The sequence below is a fragment of the Coccidioides posadasii genome, chromosome 2 (genome assembly GCF_018416015.2).
Source record: "Coccidioides posadasii str. Silveira chromosome 2, complete sequence".
Lineage (NCBI taxonomy): Eukaryota > Fungi > Ascomycota > Eurotiomycetes > Onygenales > Onygenaceae > Coccidioides > Coccidioides posadasii.
Genome location: NC_089408.1, coordinates 3,246,147 through 3,259,374, shown reverse-complemented (window position 1 = coordinate 3,259,374; position 13,228 = coordinate 3,246,147). Strand labels below are relative to the sequence as shown.

Below are 13,228 nucleotides of genomic sequence, written 5' to 3'. Positions count from 1 at the left end.
TCTCGCGAGCAGTACCGATGAGGAATGTATCTCACATATGTTGCACATCTTGCCTTATATAGGGAAAAGGGCAGACGTAAGACTAGCGAGACAATGAGTTTGTAACTAGATAAATTCGATGTCGGCATACTTTTGACCTCGAAAGTCATGGGAAATAAGGACGGACGAGACTTCGATGATGCCTTGTAGTAAGAGTCGGACACTAGAGCCCTGGTTTTGTGATATAAATGGAGGGGAATAAGTCAATAATATACCAGGCAACGATAGCGTTCCTCGAATTCGATAAAGCGATGTGGTATGACAGGGAAACTCTTGAGGACATATCTCATTTGCGGTTACTAGAATGTTCGGAACTACCTCAGTCAGCATTCAACAATTTTTGCAGCTCTGTTATTGATTTGGCCAGGAATCCAAGTCAGAGCAGAGATGGGCATGGTCCAATCATTATATAGCGTGCATCACAGCGCCCGCTGTGAATCTGCTCCAGCCCAACCCAGCTCCAGCAGCATGATCCCTTGTTACACCTCCCAGTTACCATTAGTATCAAAGGTAAGCAGTGAACTTGGGACAAGAAAAGGAAAGGAAAACAAATAATATATGCCCAACAGCGAACCCATCAATCTCCATGTTGGCCACGTAGCGGAGGGAAGGTTGGGATTAGAACGGGCATTTTTCGTGTTCATTCTTGGTCTCTGGCATAATTTGTTAAGGCAACGGAAAGCATACGAAACAAGGGTATTTTTGAGACCTTGGTTTATTGTTTTTCAAAATCGATGGGAGAAAGAAGAAGAGAGATTCGAGCAGCCGGAAAGATGAAAATTGTTCGTGCTGAGTGAACGGGGCTAGCCAATTTAGGGATAGCGGGATTCCTCGGCTTAGGGTGCCGAAAGATTGGCTTCGATGAAGAAATAGAGTCAACGGGGTGGAATTAAGTAGAACAACCACCAGTTTTGGCCTTGAGAAAGTGTTTGATTTGGTATCCATTGCGCGCAAGTTCATCAAAGCATCCAGGTAATTACAGAGGCACAACACATATCGTTACTCCATGGATGTACACATGTAGTACACAGTTGCAAAGGTGATTAAAGGGTCTTAGAAGCGAGCCAAGACCTTCTCCGATGTGTCCGCCATAGCCCAATCATTTCTATGCTCCTTACTAAGGACTCTGTTCATTTGTTCCACTGTGAAACCCTTAGCTTCCACTGCAGGGTTATATCCAAGGCCATTCTTCCTTCCGACTTCTTCGTTCGAAACTGCTTCGGCAACCTTGCCATCCGCGCGCTTATAGACAGTAACAACAACAGCTCCACCTAGTCCAAGGTTATGCTGGAGAGCGGAATCGGTACCCTTTACCATGCGGTTATTGGCCCATCCACGGAGGTGCCAGGTAAGCTCCGCACATTGAGCAATACCAGTAGCTCCTAACGGGTGGCCCTTGGAGATGAGTCCGCCAGAGGGATTGATGACCATCTTGCCACCGTATGTGATGTCTCCGCGGCGAACCATCTCATGAGCCTTTCCGGGATCGGATAGTTCTAGGGCATCAATGGTGATCATCTCGTTGGCAGAAAAACAGTCATGCAGTTCGCAGACTTTGATATCCTTAACATTGACGTTCGCCTCTTCGCAGGCGGTCCGGCAAGCATGTCGGCCCATATCGAAACCCATGAGGCTAATGGAGCTTCGGTTGTAAACTGAAGGTGCATCGGTAGCAAGGCACTGACCGGCAATCAGGATGGCTTGGTCCTTAAGATGTGGACGAGCATCAAGGAAAGCTTGGGAGACGACGACGGCAGCAGCACCGCCATCAGAGGTAGGGCAACATTGGAGTTTGGTCAAGGGATGGTGGATCATCGGGGCCTTCATGACCTGTTCAAGAGTATATTCATCGGTGAATTGAGAGTAGGGGTTGCGCTTTGAGTGCTCGTGGTTGATGCGGCCAATCTCGGCAAAGTCCTCAGGCTTAGCGCCATACCTAGTTTAGAAAGTTAGGTCGATGCACGAATCACTGAAGGCAGCAGAAAATGGAGGCTTACTTTTCCATATACTCTCGTCCAGCATTACCAAACATCTGGGCGGCCCCTGGCGCATTGGTAACACCTCTTGTGGCAGCCATCATGGCACCGAATTGGCCAGTAGGGTTTGCACGATCCTGGAAATGCGACTGCAAGCTCCCAGGGTTCATTTTCTCGAATCCAACCACAAGAACGCAGTCAGCAGCACCGTGAGAGACCATTGTCCTAGCCATCGCGAGACCTGTGGAACCCGTGGAGCAATTGTTGTTCACATTGTAGATTGGGATCTTTGTCAAGCCGAATTGATAGAAAACACGCTGACCGCATGTGCTGTCGCCGTAGCAGTAGCAAGCGACTCCCTGATCGACCTCATCGTATGTGATGTGGGCATCCAGCATTGCCTTGACGCCGGCTTCGAAACCAAGCTCAGTGTAGTCCACCTTTCCGCGGGGCTTAATGAATTTCGTCATGCCCACGCCCAGGATATAGGCGGGAGAAGCGGCTCGTTTGCCCATGTTGGAGGATGAATGTGTTATTTCTCGGGAAAGATTAGCTGCATAAACAAGTTTCTCTCTGGTCAGCACAGGTCCGTCCTCAGATTCTAGAAGAGCACGTGCAATTTCGAGGACGGAGAACTCACAGGGATCAAAGTATCTCGAGAGATAAGTTTTGCAATGATCTCTATGGCAGGGCCTAATCTTTCCTCTTCAGCGACCTTCGAGTTGTCCGGAAGTATTTATGCCACAATTACAGTAAAACGCTCCGAGTGACACGGCCCTTGGAGCGGGCTCTGCGGGGATCCGAGGTCCCGAGGTTCGATGGGCCAGGGCAAACCAGCCAAACATTCACCGTCTAACGCCCTATAAACGGTTGACCTAGGCAAAGTCCGCATGCTTGCCATTCCGTGCTCCGTATATGTTTACTAAACGAAGGGGATGATGACAATTAATGGAGACCTTGTGTCCAGTTTGTAGTTTTCTTTTCACTGTATGGTGGCGTATGCAAGGAAAGGCGCGGGGAAGCTCCATCTGGAAGCCAACCTTGGCATAGTTGAATAGCTCGTGTGTATCCAAGCATTTCAAACACATGCTCATTCCGCCATTGGTTACGGAGTAGGCCGTTTCTATCAGATAAAGCTACGTAGTACAAACTGGCGGGAAACAAACCTTCCAAGTGATTACGTAGTTACCTTCCATCCAGCCGTCCAGCGAGCCGTGGATCGAGGGGGTGGGTTTTGGCCATCTCAAACAGTTTGCAGGGTACACCGTGCAGAGTAGTTAACTCGTTTGCACATTAATTAAAAACACCGCTGAGTCTTTGGACTCCACACAGACTGTCTCATCGTTGTCGCGTACCCGTACTTACCCCGACTACGCTCCTGCGGCTAGGGAGTAGGATGCTTTCCAATGCACGCTCAACTCGCCACCTCCATTGGCGTATCTTTGGCTGGCACTGGTCTATGCCCCCTTGGAGCAACACCATAGTTACTTGGGTGCTCACGGTATGGTGTGGATGTGCATGCGTAAGTCCATTTAGGAACCAACACAACAACTTGACCATCGCGCAGAGGCTGGATGGTGGTCTTGAAGGTCCAGACAACGGTTGGCTGCACGGAGCCAATACTCGGAGATGCGAAAGACCATGTTCCATTTGTTGAAAAAGGCGTGGCTGCATGGAAAGATGCAGATGATGCGCTGGACAATGAGTGTACCGTGGGATGTCCCTCCGCTCATTGCAGTCTGACGGTTCCCCTCACAAACTGGGAGCTCCCTGTGTTGGATGGTTACAAGGGATCCAAATCTTTCCCAATGCAGTGCGCCAACACTTGGTAAGCTGTTCCAGGGGCCACCAGATAACCCACAACACCCAATCCTGATCGTCTCATGCACCACAAATGCCTATTGGCCTCTCTTCTTTATCTCCCCAAACAAGAACTGCGAGCACCAGTGCATTCTAACCCTAAAGAAATCCTGGAAAGTAATAAACCTTGGTAAGCCACAAGCAGCCAAGCACCGCTGAAGCTGACTTGCTAGTCGCCCTCCATCAACCAGGCCCTTGAACAACGCTAGACCAAATCCATCCACAGAAGCCTGGGCCTGGGCCAATCACGAAAGTTACATTTCTGCCACGCCCATGCACCGTCCAAGTGATTTCAGACCTCCGCAGCAGCATGTGCTTGCTCTTCTTCTTCTCACCTTTCTCCTCTTCTTCCTGCCCTACTCCCCCCTTTCTCTGTTGTGCTCGAGGGCATCCATTCTCGGTCTCAATCAGGATAGGAAATCAGGTATCCTCTTCTTTGCGTCTGATTTTCCATCGTCTCTCCGAACAAGCCAGAGGAGAAGTGCCCAAGAACCAAAGCACATATTGCACTTAAGGCTCTACAGGAACTGCTTATCCTGTGACTCTGAGTTAATCTTAGCCACTTCTTTGCTGGATACCGAACCTTTCTCCCAAGCATCTGTGTCTTGGGAGTTTTCCAGCAGCCATTCTCCTTTGTTGAGGCCAGCCAGGACTCCTGTTGAAAGCACAGATACTGTCCTATTTGAGAATCAGTTTTAGCTTTGCTTTGTTGATTTAAGACTTCAGTGTCTCCAAGTGCTTTCTCCTTTGCTCACACGCGGCGGTGGCGGCCCCAGAGAAGCCTGCCCTCCAAGCTCTGGGGATTGTCTGTTCCATTCTCTCTTGTTGAAGAGAGGTGAATTGAACGCTCCACTTCACATAAGATCTGTGTCGTCCAGTTCAATCCATGGACGGCCGTGGAACGCCGAGAGGTCTGCTCGTGTTCACGCCGAGAGACCACTTTGCGTTCCATAGGATCCCGCAGTCCATACCCTAAAGAGGATCTATCTCAGCCCTAATGAATTTCCCACGAGACAACGCTGGTCATGTAACCAAAACAATCTCCGCCACTGCCCGACCAGCGCAACCATCTGCCATGGCGTCAACTCTTTGGTGGACCGATCCAACCAAGAGAAATCGATTCCTCAAAGAATATCGTACTCAGGTGGCTTCTGGGGCATCTACAATCATCGCGACTCTAATCTCGGTAGGTCGAAGTGCTATGGCACTTCTTCCTGGAGTTGCTGGGAGCTATTAATCCTCCTCCCTTGGTGATTGAAGCTTTCACTGACATCCTGTCTCGGATTTAGACTCCGTTGGAAAATTTGAAGACTCGCATGCAAACGTAAGTCGTTCTCAAAATCCAACCTTTTACATCTTCTGTCGCACCTTCCATTAACTTGGTTGTTGGAAAGACATGACTTCAAGGGCTATGGACACTGTGCTCGCTACATGTGGCGAACTGAAGGTCTTCGGGGATACACTGCTGGTAAGTGGGAAATATACTATTCCTAATACCCCATATAGTGCACTCAAGTGCGTTGGAGCCGTTTGCTCATTAAAATCAGGCGCTCTGCCACCACTCGCGAGTGTCACCATTGTGCGGGTGATCAACTTTACCGTCTACCAGAAAGTGAAGCATATGGTTTCGGATACCATCGAGCAAGCTACTGGGACGTCACCTTTGGTGTATTATAATACTCCGGGAAGTGTTCCAACATTGGCAACTTTAACAACGTTTACGATCGGAGGCATGGCTGCAGGCCTCGCAGCAGCTCCTCTTGCTTGTAAGTCTTAATTGACTGTAAACTCTTGTTCCATTGACTCACTTGAGACCCAGGCCCATTTGAACTAGCGAAAAACGTTGTGCAGACTTCAGTCCTCATGGCCAACCGAGCCCAAGCTCAAGTTTCCGCTGGCAAGATCCCGGACAAATCTCCTTTGCGAGATGTCAAGCGTCTCACGACCTCCGAGGCAATCAAGCAGATTATTTCGCGTCATGGTATTCGTGGCCTCTACACCGGGGTTCAGTTGCATGCGTTACGTGACACTATCGGTACCGGAATGTACTTTGCAATATACGAAACAACTAAACAGCTGATCTCAACTTACCAAGGCGATCATGGATCTCCGTTTGGGGCACCGATGGTTGCTGGAGCTCTTTGTGGAGTCATTCCCTGGATCTGCGTAAGTTAAAAATTGCAAAATGCTTTTCCATGGCCGTCTATCCAGCTGCTGACATCCATCTTCAAAGACCTACGGTCTTGACACAAAAAAGACACGCGCACAAAGCATCTTGCTTGGAAAATCAAACGAAATTAATGAAGCAACAGTCGCCGCCGCGAGATCGTCAACTTATAGAGGCATGACTGTCCTTCTCTTCCGTACATCGGTGCAAAACATGATCCTTCTCTCAACATTCGAGTACATCAAGATGAAAATTAATGAGCTCCCACTATATGACGAGAAACCTCAAGCTTGACTCTTATTTTTATTTTGGAGGGGAAAGCGCGCCGTTTTGGCTGATTCAGACAACTTCTCTTCTCGGTCTCTGCGTCGAGACTTTTGATACTTTTACCCTTAGGCAAATCGTGCTTTGAAACTTTAGGGCTGCAGAAAGACCCCATTCCCAAGAATTTTGTAAATAGGCACTTGATTCGCTAGAACTTCCAATGAGCCCGTTCGAAACGTCGAATCGAATGTCATATGATTTGAGAGCCGTCATTCCTAGGAGGAATATGTTTGTGGCACGTAGCGCCACCGATAGTTCCTCCCTCTCCCTTACCGTGAAAAAGCGTGCATCTATGACTATGGCGTAGCGTTAGGAAGCCTGTAGACGTCTACCGTTAAAGCCAGGGCGTCATTTCTGTATGGTCTTGGCGCATGGACCCTGGTTGTTGTGGTGATGAAGTTTTGTGGAGCTTTGGATCGAACAAACAATTCATTTCGCTTTTCAAAGACAGCCGAATCAAGTCCATGCAGATAGGATATCCGACAACTAAAGCATACGTCTCTCATTTTGCATATTTCCCTCGTAGCATGGTCCATCGTCATGGCTTCGTAAGTCCCCCGCTCGACTCCACGAGAGCTACCCAGTCCCGCGCACCGAACCTCTTGACATCACAGGATACTCACTGAATGGGCTGTGAAGACAAAACATATGGCTAATTCAAACGTGAGAAATACAGAAATATGCTCAAAATCCCCTTTCGGCGGTCCCACCCTGTCTCCCTCTCCGACTCTCTTGCGCAATACATCTCTTCCAAATATGACCAGCACCCAGACATGTTTTCCGAGGACCTCCTGGTCATCAGCCGTTTGCGCACCGATGCCATAAATGTACAGGAACCCCATATTAGCGGGATCAGCAGGCTGGTCACGTACGCGGCGCAGTTGAAATGGATTGGGGGTAAATTTCCAATCGACGTGAGTGGAACGATTTAAGGGATTTCCGAGTTTTGTGTTTGTGGCTCACATCCTGCGGGCATACGAGTTACCTGTGAAATGAACCATGCTAATATGGATTGGGAGGCATTGTAGGTTGGTGCCGACTTTGCATGGTATCCCGCTTTCGGCTTTAATACCTCACGACCAGGTTGGGAACCGCTAACTAGTCAAGAATGACTTTGCAACGCCAGAGCTGACCTGACATGTATAATTACGACAGTATCCCAGAATAATGTACGATATGAGTTGGTCAACATTCTTTTCAACCTCGCTGCACTGCTGTCCCAGCTTGCCGTTTCACTACACCCGTCAGATCCGAATAACCTAAAAATAGCATGCAAGTATTTTTGCCAGTCAGCCGGTGTTATCTTACACCTACGTACCGATATTTTACCTGATCTTAGAAGCTCGCCGCCGGAAGATATGGATGAAATGACATTGCGAAGTTTAGAAGAATTGATGCTTGCACAGGCCCAAGAATGCTTTTGGCAAAGGGCCATAAAAGACGGCCTGAAAGATGCTTCAATCGCCCGGCTTGCGGCCAAAGTATCAGATTTTTATGCCAATTCAGGTGATTTTGCTGTGAAATCAAACGCTATAAGCACTGCATGGATTCATCATATGACCGCTAAGCACCACCATTTTGCCGCAGCTGCTCAGTATAGACAATCTTTGGATTGCTTAGAGAAAAGAAAATATGGTGAGGAAGTTGCTCGGATGAGGGACAGTCTCACATGTGCCAATGAAGCACTGAAAGAGGCTAAGTGGATTAATAAGGCCGTCCTTGGTGACCTGAATACACTCAAAGCCCGGGTGAGTGAGGATTTGAAGCGGGCCGAGAAGGATAATGACATGATATACCTAAAACCGGTGCCTCCAAAATCAGAATTGAAACTACTTGATCGGGCTACAATGGTTGCTGCCGAAGCTCCCAAGGAAGTCATAGAAGCATTGTCTATGATCGGTGAAGGAGCGCCACTTGGTCGGCCCTTGTTTGCTAAGTTGGTGCCATATGCAGTGCATGTTGCTGCAAGCATATATGTCGATCGTCGAGATCAACTTGTTAATCAGACGATAGGGGAGTTGGAGTCAATGACACTGAGGCTCCGGGATCTGCTTCAATCATTGAATCTTCCAGGATCTTTGCAGGCGCTCGAGAAACCGCTTGGTTTACCCCCATCCCTAGTATCACACGCGGAAGAGATTCGACAGCAAGACGGCTTGAACCGTCTCTATCGCTCCTTAGAGGATACCTCCAAGCTCAAGGCTAACGATAAGGCTATTTACACAGAAGGAGTTGAACTTTTGATGGCAGAAAAGGAAGAGGATAACAGGGCGCGAACGAAATACGGCACGGATCGATGGACGAGGCTTCCTTCGGAGCAGGCGGCAGAGAAGCTTTACACTAAGGTTCACGAGTTTGATGGCTACTTGGCGTCTGCAGACAAGAGTGACAGTCTAGTTTATAAGAAGCTACGGGAATCGGAGCATGTTCTTCGTGTATTAACGGCAACGAATAGAGAGTTGGAAGCGTATGTTCCGAGCAGCAGAAAAGCCACAGTCACCCCACAAGTAGAGCGAGAATTAAATCGGCTAAGAGGTTCATTAAATGACGTGACGAGATTGGAGAATCGACGCAAGCGCAAGATTGAAGCATTGAGAGAGAAGGCGAAGGCTGATAAAATCCGTAAGTCCGCACTGGGTTTTGAATCCATATCCATCCCTAAATGCAAGCTAATTTTTCCCTTAGATTCAGCGCTTGTTAAGGAAACTTCCCGTCTCGAACGGGAGTATCCAATGCAGACTATTGAGCCAGGCCAGTTTGAAGACCTCTTCGAGGAGCATCTGCGTCTATATGACAGTGACCGTGATATGCTCAACGAAGAACAGAAGAACCAAACCCAGATCGAAAACCAGATTCGAGAAGCCAACAAAGCGTTCATAATGGCGAGAAAAGGTGACTCATCTACTAAAGAACGCGAGAAAGCTTTGCAGGACTTGGAAAATGGCTATATCAAGTATAACGAGATTATATCCAACATCGAAGGGGGAAGGAAATTTTACAATGATTTGGCGAAATTGGTTGGCCGGTTTAGGGAAGAGTGCAAGAAGTTTGTACAGCAGAGACGGATGGAAGCCAGCCAGATGGAGACGTAAGGTCTTCCCCGACTTCTTCTACTCTATCTTGGGAACCTATCCACGGGGCTAACGGATTCGTCATAGTGACATTACCAACACCACTGCTATGGCTTCCTTGAACATAACCCAAGCCAGCCCACCCATCCAACCGCAGCCTCCGTCACCGACAGCGCCGCAGTCTAAGAACGCCGTACCTTTCTCCCTGCCAAGGCAAGAGAATAATCCACCCTTCACAGCACCACAGCCTACACGCGCTCTGGCCCAAGCACAGCTACCTACCTTCCCTCCGCCTCAAACTCCAGCCTCAGCAGGAACAGGCACATCACCTGCATTTCCGACGCTTCCCTCTGCCGCAATGTCAAGAATGTGGTCTCCCGAAATGGGGATCAGATTTGGTACGCCCACACAAATGAGCTTGAACTCGCGAATGTCCGGTCCTGGCTCCTCCGCCAATGCGACTGCTGGTGGTGGCGGCGCTGCTGACGAGCGCCGGGTGTCTCCCGGAAAATGGGATCCCAATCGTGGATTGAGGTTCTCGTAGGAGTGCCTCTGTCCAACTCTTTAATTTTGAGTGGTATTTTATATGTTATAATTTAAGACTTGATAGAATGGTCCTTAGAGCAGGAAGACGACCAGTTAACTATATAAGAACAGATGCGAATGCAATGATTTAAATCAAGCTACATAGTCTTGGAAACATTTTGATCATTTGTTTTTCATCTGTCGATAAATCTCTAGCTGATTTCGAAGCGGCGTGATGTATAAAATCTCAAGCCATTTCCCTTTTAGCTCCTGTTCTTAACCACCCACCGATGCACAAGGTTTTATTCTAACATAAAAAGCAAAGCAAACAAAAGGGGTAGAATCAAGCAGATCAAGCAAGCACCAATCAAGGACACCGAATATTCACACATTAAAAGTGAAATTGCTGGGCAACAAACCAGAAGCAAAGAACCAACCACAATACATATGGCAATTATTTTGGTGCTGTTCTCCCCTCCTCACACGTACGGATACGGTGGGATTTATGTACATACGGGATGGGGAGGAGCTGCTAAAGGGAGGGTAATGGATGAAATACAAAAGCGAAATGTCCAGATCGAAATGCCCACCTTTCCTAAATCCTGCCAAAGCTAATAATAGCCAATTCCTAAGAACCGGTTGATGGCTCTAAAGAATATCCAACCCTAGTATCACATGCTAGGGGAAGATAAGGACACAGATTTTGCATGGGAGTGGCGATCGTTGTGAGGATGAATTAAGCCCGCATTACTCGTCGATTCGTAGATGTAACGTCAATGTGATATAGGGAAGTGGCACAAGCCATTCACGAAGCCCTCGATTCCGTCTCATCCGTCTCTGTTTTCACTTGCTGCTGTTGGGTGGCAGCCTGTCCTTCTTTGCTATCTCGAAATTTGGTAAACATGCCCGAAATGTCGCCGTCAGAAAGCATCGATCCGTTCTTCTCGGTAATTAGGTTCTTAAGCCACCGGTTCTCCAGTTCGAGTTGACTAACGCGAGCTTCCAAAGCGGCGTTCTTGGCTGTGACGTCTTTGACAGTGCGCTCGAGGTTCTTCTCGCGTTCCTTCTTCTTGATACGGAATCGAGCGCTAGCTGCAGTGTTGCGGCGTCTTTTATCTTCTTCTTGGGCTAAACGGGCGGCTTCATCAAGGGTGGACGCGTCCTGCTTCCGCTTGGTTCCTACAGTAGTGGGGGTGGTTGTGGTGTGTTGAGGTCTGGGCTGGGTCTCTTGCGGGGTAGGCTGACTGGCAACGGGCTGAGGAGGCGAGCCTGAAGCGGCATTTGTGTGACTTGGTGGTTGCTGTGGAGGGGCAGAATAGGCGGGAGCCTGAGAGGGGCCCATTGCGGTTGTGTAATATTGATAGTTTGGGAGGTTGAAGTCTGCTTCCTCACGGTATTAGCGTCATGTCTCGGATAAGCTCAATGTGTGAGCAAAGCCAGCAAAACACTGCTATAAACTTAAAGAAACAAACTTGCCAGGCAACTGCATGGAAAGACGAGTTACGGCATAGATCGTGCACATCAGTCACGTGGAGCTGTATAATGCACTTGTGCATTGATATCACGTGCAGATGTGAAAAAGATGGGACGGAAATAAAGACTTGTAAATCAAAACAAATGCAGCTGTGCAGGAGAGGGAAGAGTCTAAGCTAAGGATATGGTCTGAAGGGCGTGTTGAGATGACCTGCAGACGGGTCCGGTTTCATATCAAGCACGCAGAAGCCAGCAAGCGGATAACATTGGCGAGAGGGCAGAAATTCCCAAGACAATGATATATGAAATTCTTCCGTGGATCTAAGAGCCGTTGACAACATACCATTCAACATATCCAGGTACTTTACGTCCTGACTCGAGGTCGGCTCTGACTGTGCGAGGTCCTCGCCAAGGGAGACGGGTACGTGACTTGACATATCTCCTCTGGAGTCAAAGTCAAAGAACTCTGCATTCGTGAAAAGAGCCAATTCTGCGTCGACGTCGAAGAGGCCTTGGTCCTGCTGCAATGTCTGATCGTAGGGAGAGGGAACAGTGTTCAGGTCATTCAAGTACTGAGAGAAGTTGGGGGCCCGGCGCCCGTTGTAGCCTGACATGGTAGAGGGCTTGGGGATGGGCGTCCAACTCAGAGGAGTCGAACTTTGCTTGGAAGTGATGCCAGGGAGCACGCTGGATCAACTCAGATCGGCGATGGAGATGGACAGGGAAGCGCAAAGGGGGAGTTTTGTCGGCGGCTGAAGCCGGAGAGAAGGGATAAGCAGCGCAGCAGCGATAGCGGGCGAAACCCGGTAGATGTCACACAAGAGCGACTGAAATGGCGACCACGAGGCGGACAGATCCCAGGGAAAAGCAGTTTTCGATGTTCAATCCGTCGAGGCCGACGTGACAGAGAGAGAACTTGATCCGAAAATGGCGTGTGCGGTCGTCGTGGGAAAAGTTAATGGGCGTGCGGCAAATTTCTGGCTTTGACGGCCAGGTGGGCTGTTCCAGCGTTTCCCCTCCCGCCGGTGATGACTAATTCCAGCCAGCTTCCAACGCTGTAGTCCCGACTCCCGGGGGCTTCGCTGCACTCCTCCGTGTGCGCCAATTGCATACAATATGTGGCCATTAAACCAGTAACTTACTCCATACTTCCGTACAGTCCTCCACATCAGCTATCACTCCTAAAGATACTACGGCGTATATCGACTGCCTCGACTGCCGCTCTCCCTATTTTCCCCTCCGACCCGTGTTGGGTTATCTGAGGAATCCAAAAAACTTGTGCTCTGGGGCCCAGTGGTGCCGAAACCGGGGCCGCACGAGAAAACCTCGGGATGGAGCCAGCCATTGAGTTGAATCATTATTAATCACGTCTCAGATTAACTTAGTTAGTCACAGAGAATGAGCAAACTCTCTTTTTGGCGAAGTAACTTAATGGGATATTTGGGGGGAGGTGGTTTTGGGCAGTTTGAAAGATAGTCCGTCGCAGCCCTGCGTACGAAGTAATGGCCGTTGTGAATATTTCCGAAGCGAGAATTTTCCTTGACTGATCGGCTTCCGCTGCAGAAAAAAAATCCCTGTTGGCGTAGTCGTGGTGTTCCAACATGGAGCAAAAGACCTTGTATCCTGGCCCACCGTTTGGTGTTTGTTTTGTTTGTTCTGTTTGCAGGTTCCACCCAGAGCTCCGACGCGCTTAATATCCAACGGCGCGAAACGCTTGACCGGAGGCATGCCGGCGGACAAGGCCGACCGAGCATTGAATCAACTGCAATGGAAGTCTAACGAACCGTTTTTTT

The 13,228-nt window shown here is 48.9% G+C and overlaps 4 protein-coding genes across 4 annotated transcripts; 2 read left to right on the top strand and 2 right to left on the bottom strand.

Annotated features, from left to right (window-relative positions):
* Positions 1–951: 951 nt before the first annotated feature.
* D8B26_003596 (uncharacterized protein) lies at positions 952–2,904 on the bottom strand. Its single transcript, XM_003068177.2, has 3 exons — positions 2,656–2,904; positions 2,037–2,568; positions 952–1,975 (listed from the first exon to the last, which is right to left on the bottom strand). Exons 2-3 carry the CDS (start codon positions 2,528–2,530, stop codon positions 1,093–1,095), a joined length of 1,377 nt encoding a protein of 458 aa, XP_003068223.1. The 5' UTR covers positions 2,531–2,568; positions 2,656–2,904; the 3' UTR covers positions 952–1,092.
* Positions 2,905–4,192: 1,288 nt separating this feature from the next.
* D8B26_003595 (uncharacterized protein) lies at positions 4,193–6,548 on the top strand. Its single transcript, XM_003068178.2, has 6 exons — positions 4,193–5,061; positions 5,165–5,199; positions 5,270–5,343; positions 5,423–5,641; positions 5,695–6,041; positions 6,109–6,548. Exons 1-6 carry the CDS (start codon positions 4,873–4,875, stop codon positions 6,334–6,336), a joined length of 1,092 nt encoding a protein of 363 aa, XP_003068224.2. The 5' UTR covers positions 4,193–4,872; the 3' UTR covers positions 6,337–6,548.
* Positions 6,549–6,906: 358 nt separating this feature from the next.
* Positions 6,907–9,981, top strand: RIM20 (pH-response regulator protein palA/rim20; the record flags this gene model as incomplete). The annotated part of the gene is made up of 5 exons (XM_066124199.1): positions 6,907–6,914; positions 7,043–7,280; positions 7,530–8,988; positions 9,052–9,454; positions 9,525–9,981. The coding sequence occupies 5 exons, from the start codon at positions 6,907–6,909 to the stop codon at positions 9,979–9,981; spliced, it is 2,565 nt and encodes an 854-aa protein (XP_065980278.1).
* A 153-nt stretch (positions 9,982–10,134) lies between these two features.
* Positions 10,135–12,340, bottom strand: D8B26_003593 (uncharacterized protein). Its single transcript, XM_003068180.2, has 2 exons — positions 11,779–12,340; positions 10,135–11,342 (listed from the first exon to the last, which is right to left on the bottom strand). The coding sequence occupies exons 1-2, from the start codon at positions 12,047–12,049 to the stop codon at positions 10,768–10,770; spliced, it is 846 nt and encodes a 281-aa protein (XP_003068226.2). The 5' UTR covers positions 12,050–12,340; the 3' UTR covers positions 10,135–10,767.
* Between the last annotated feature and the right edge of the window lie 888 nt (positions 12,341–13,228).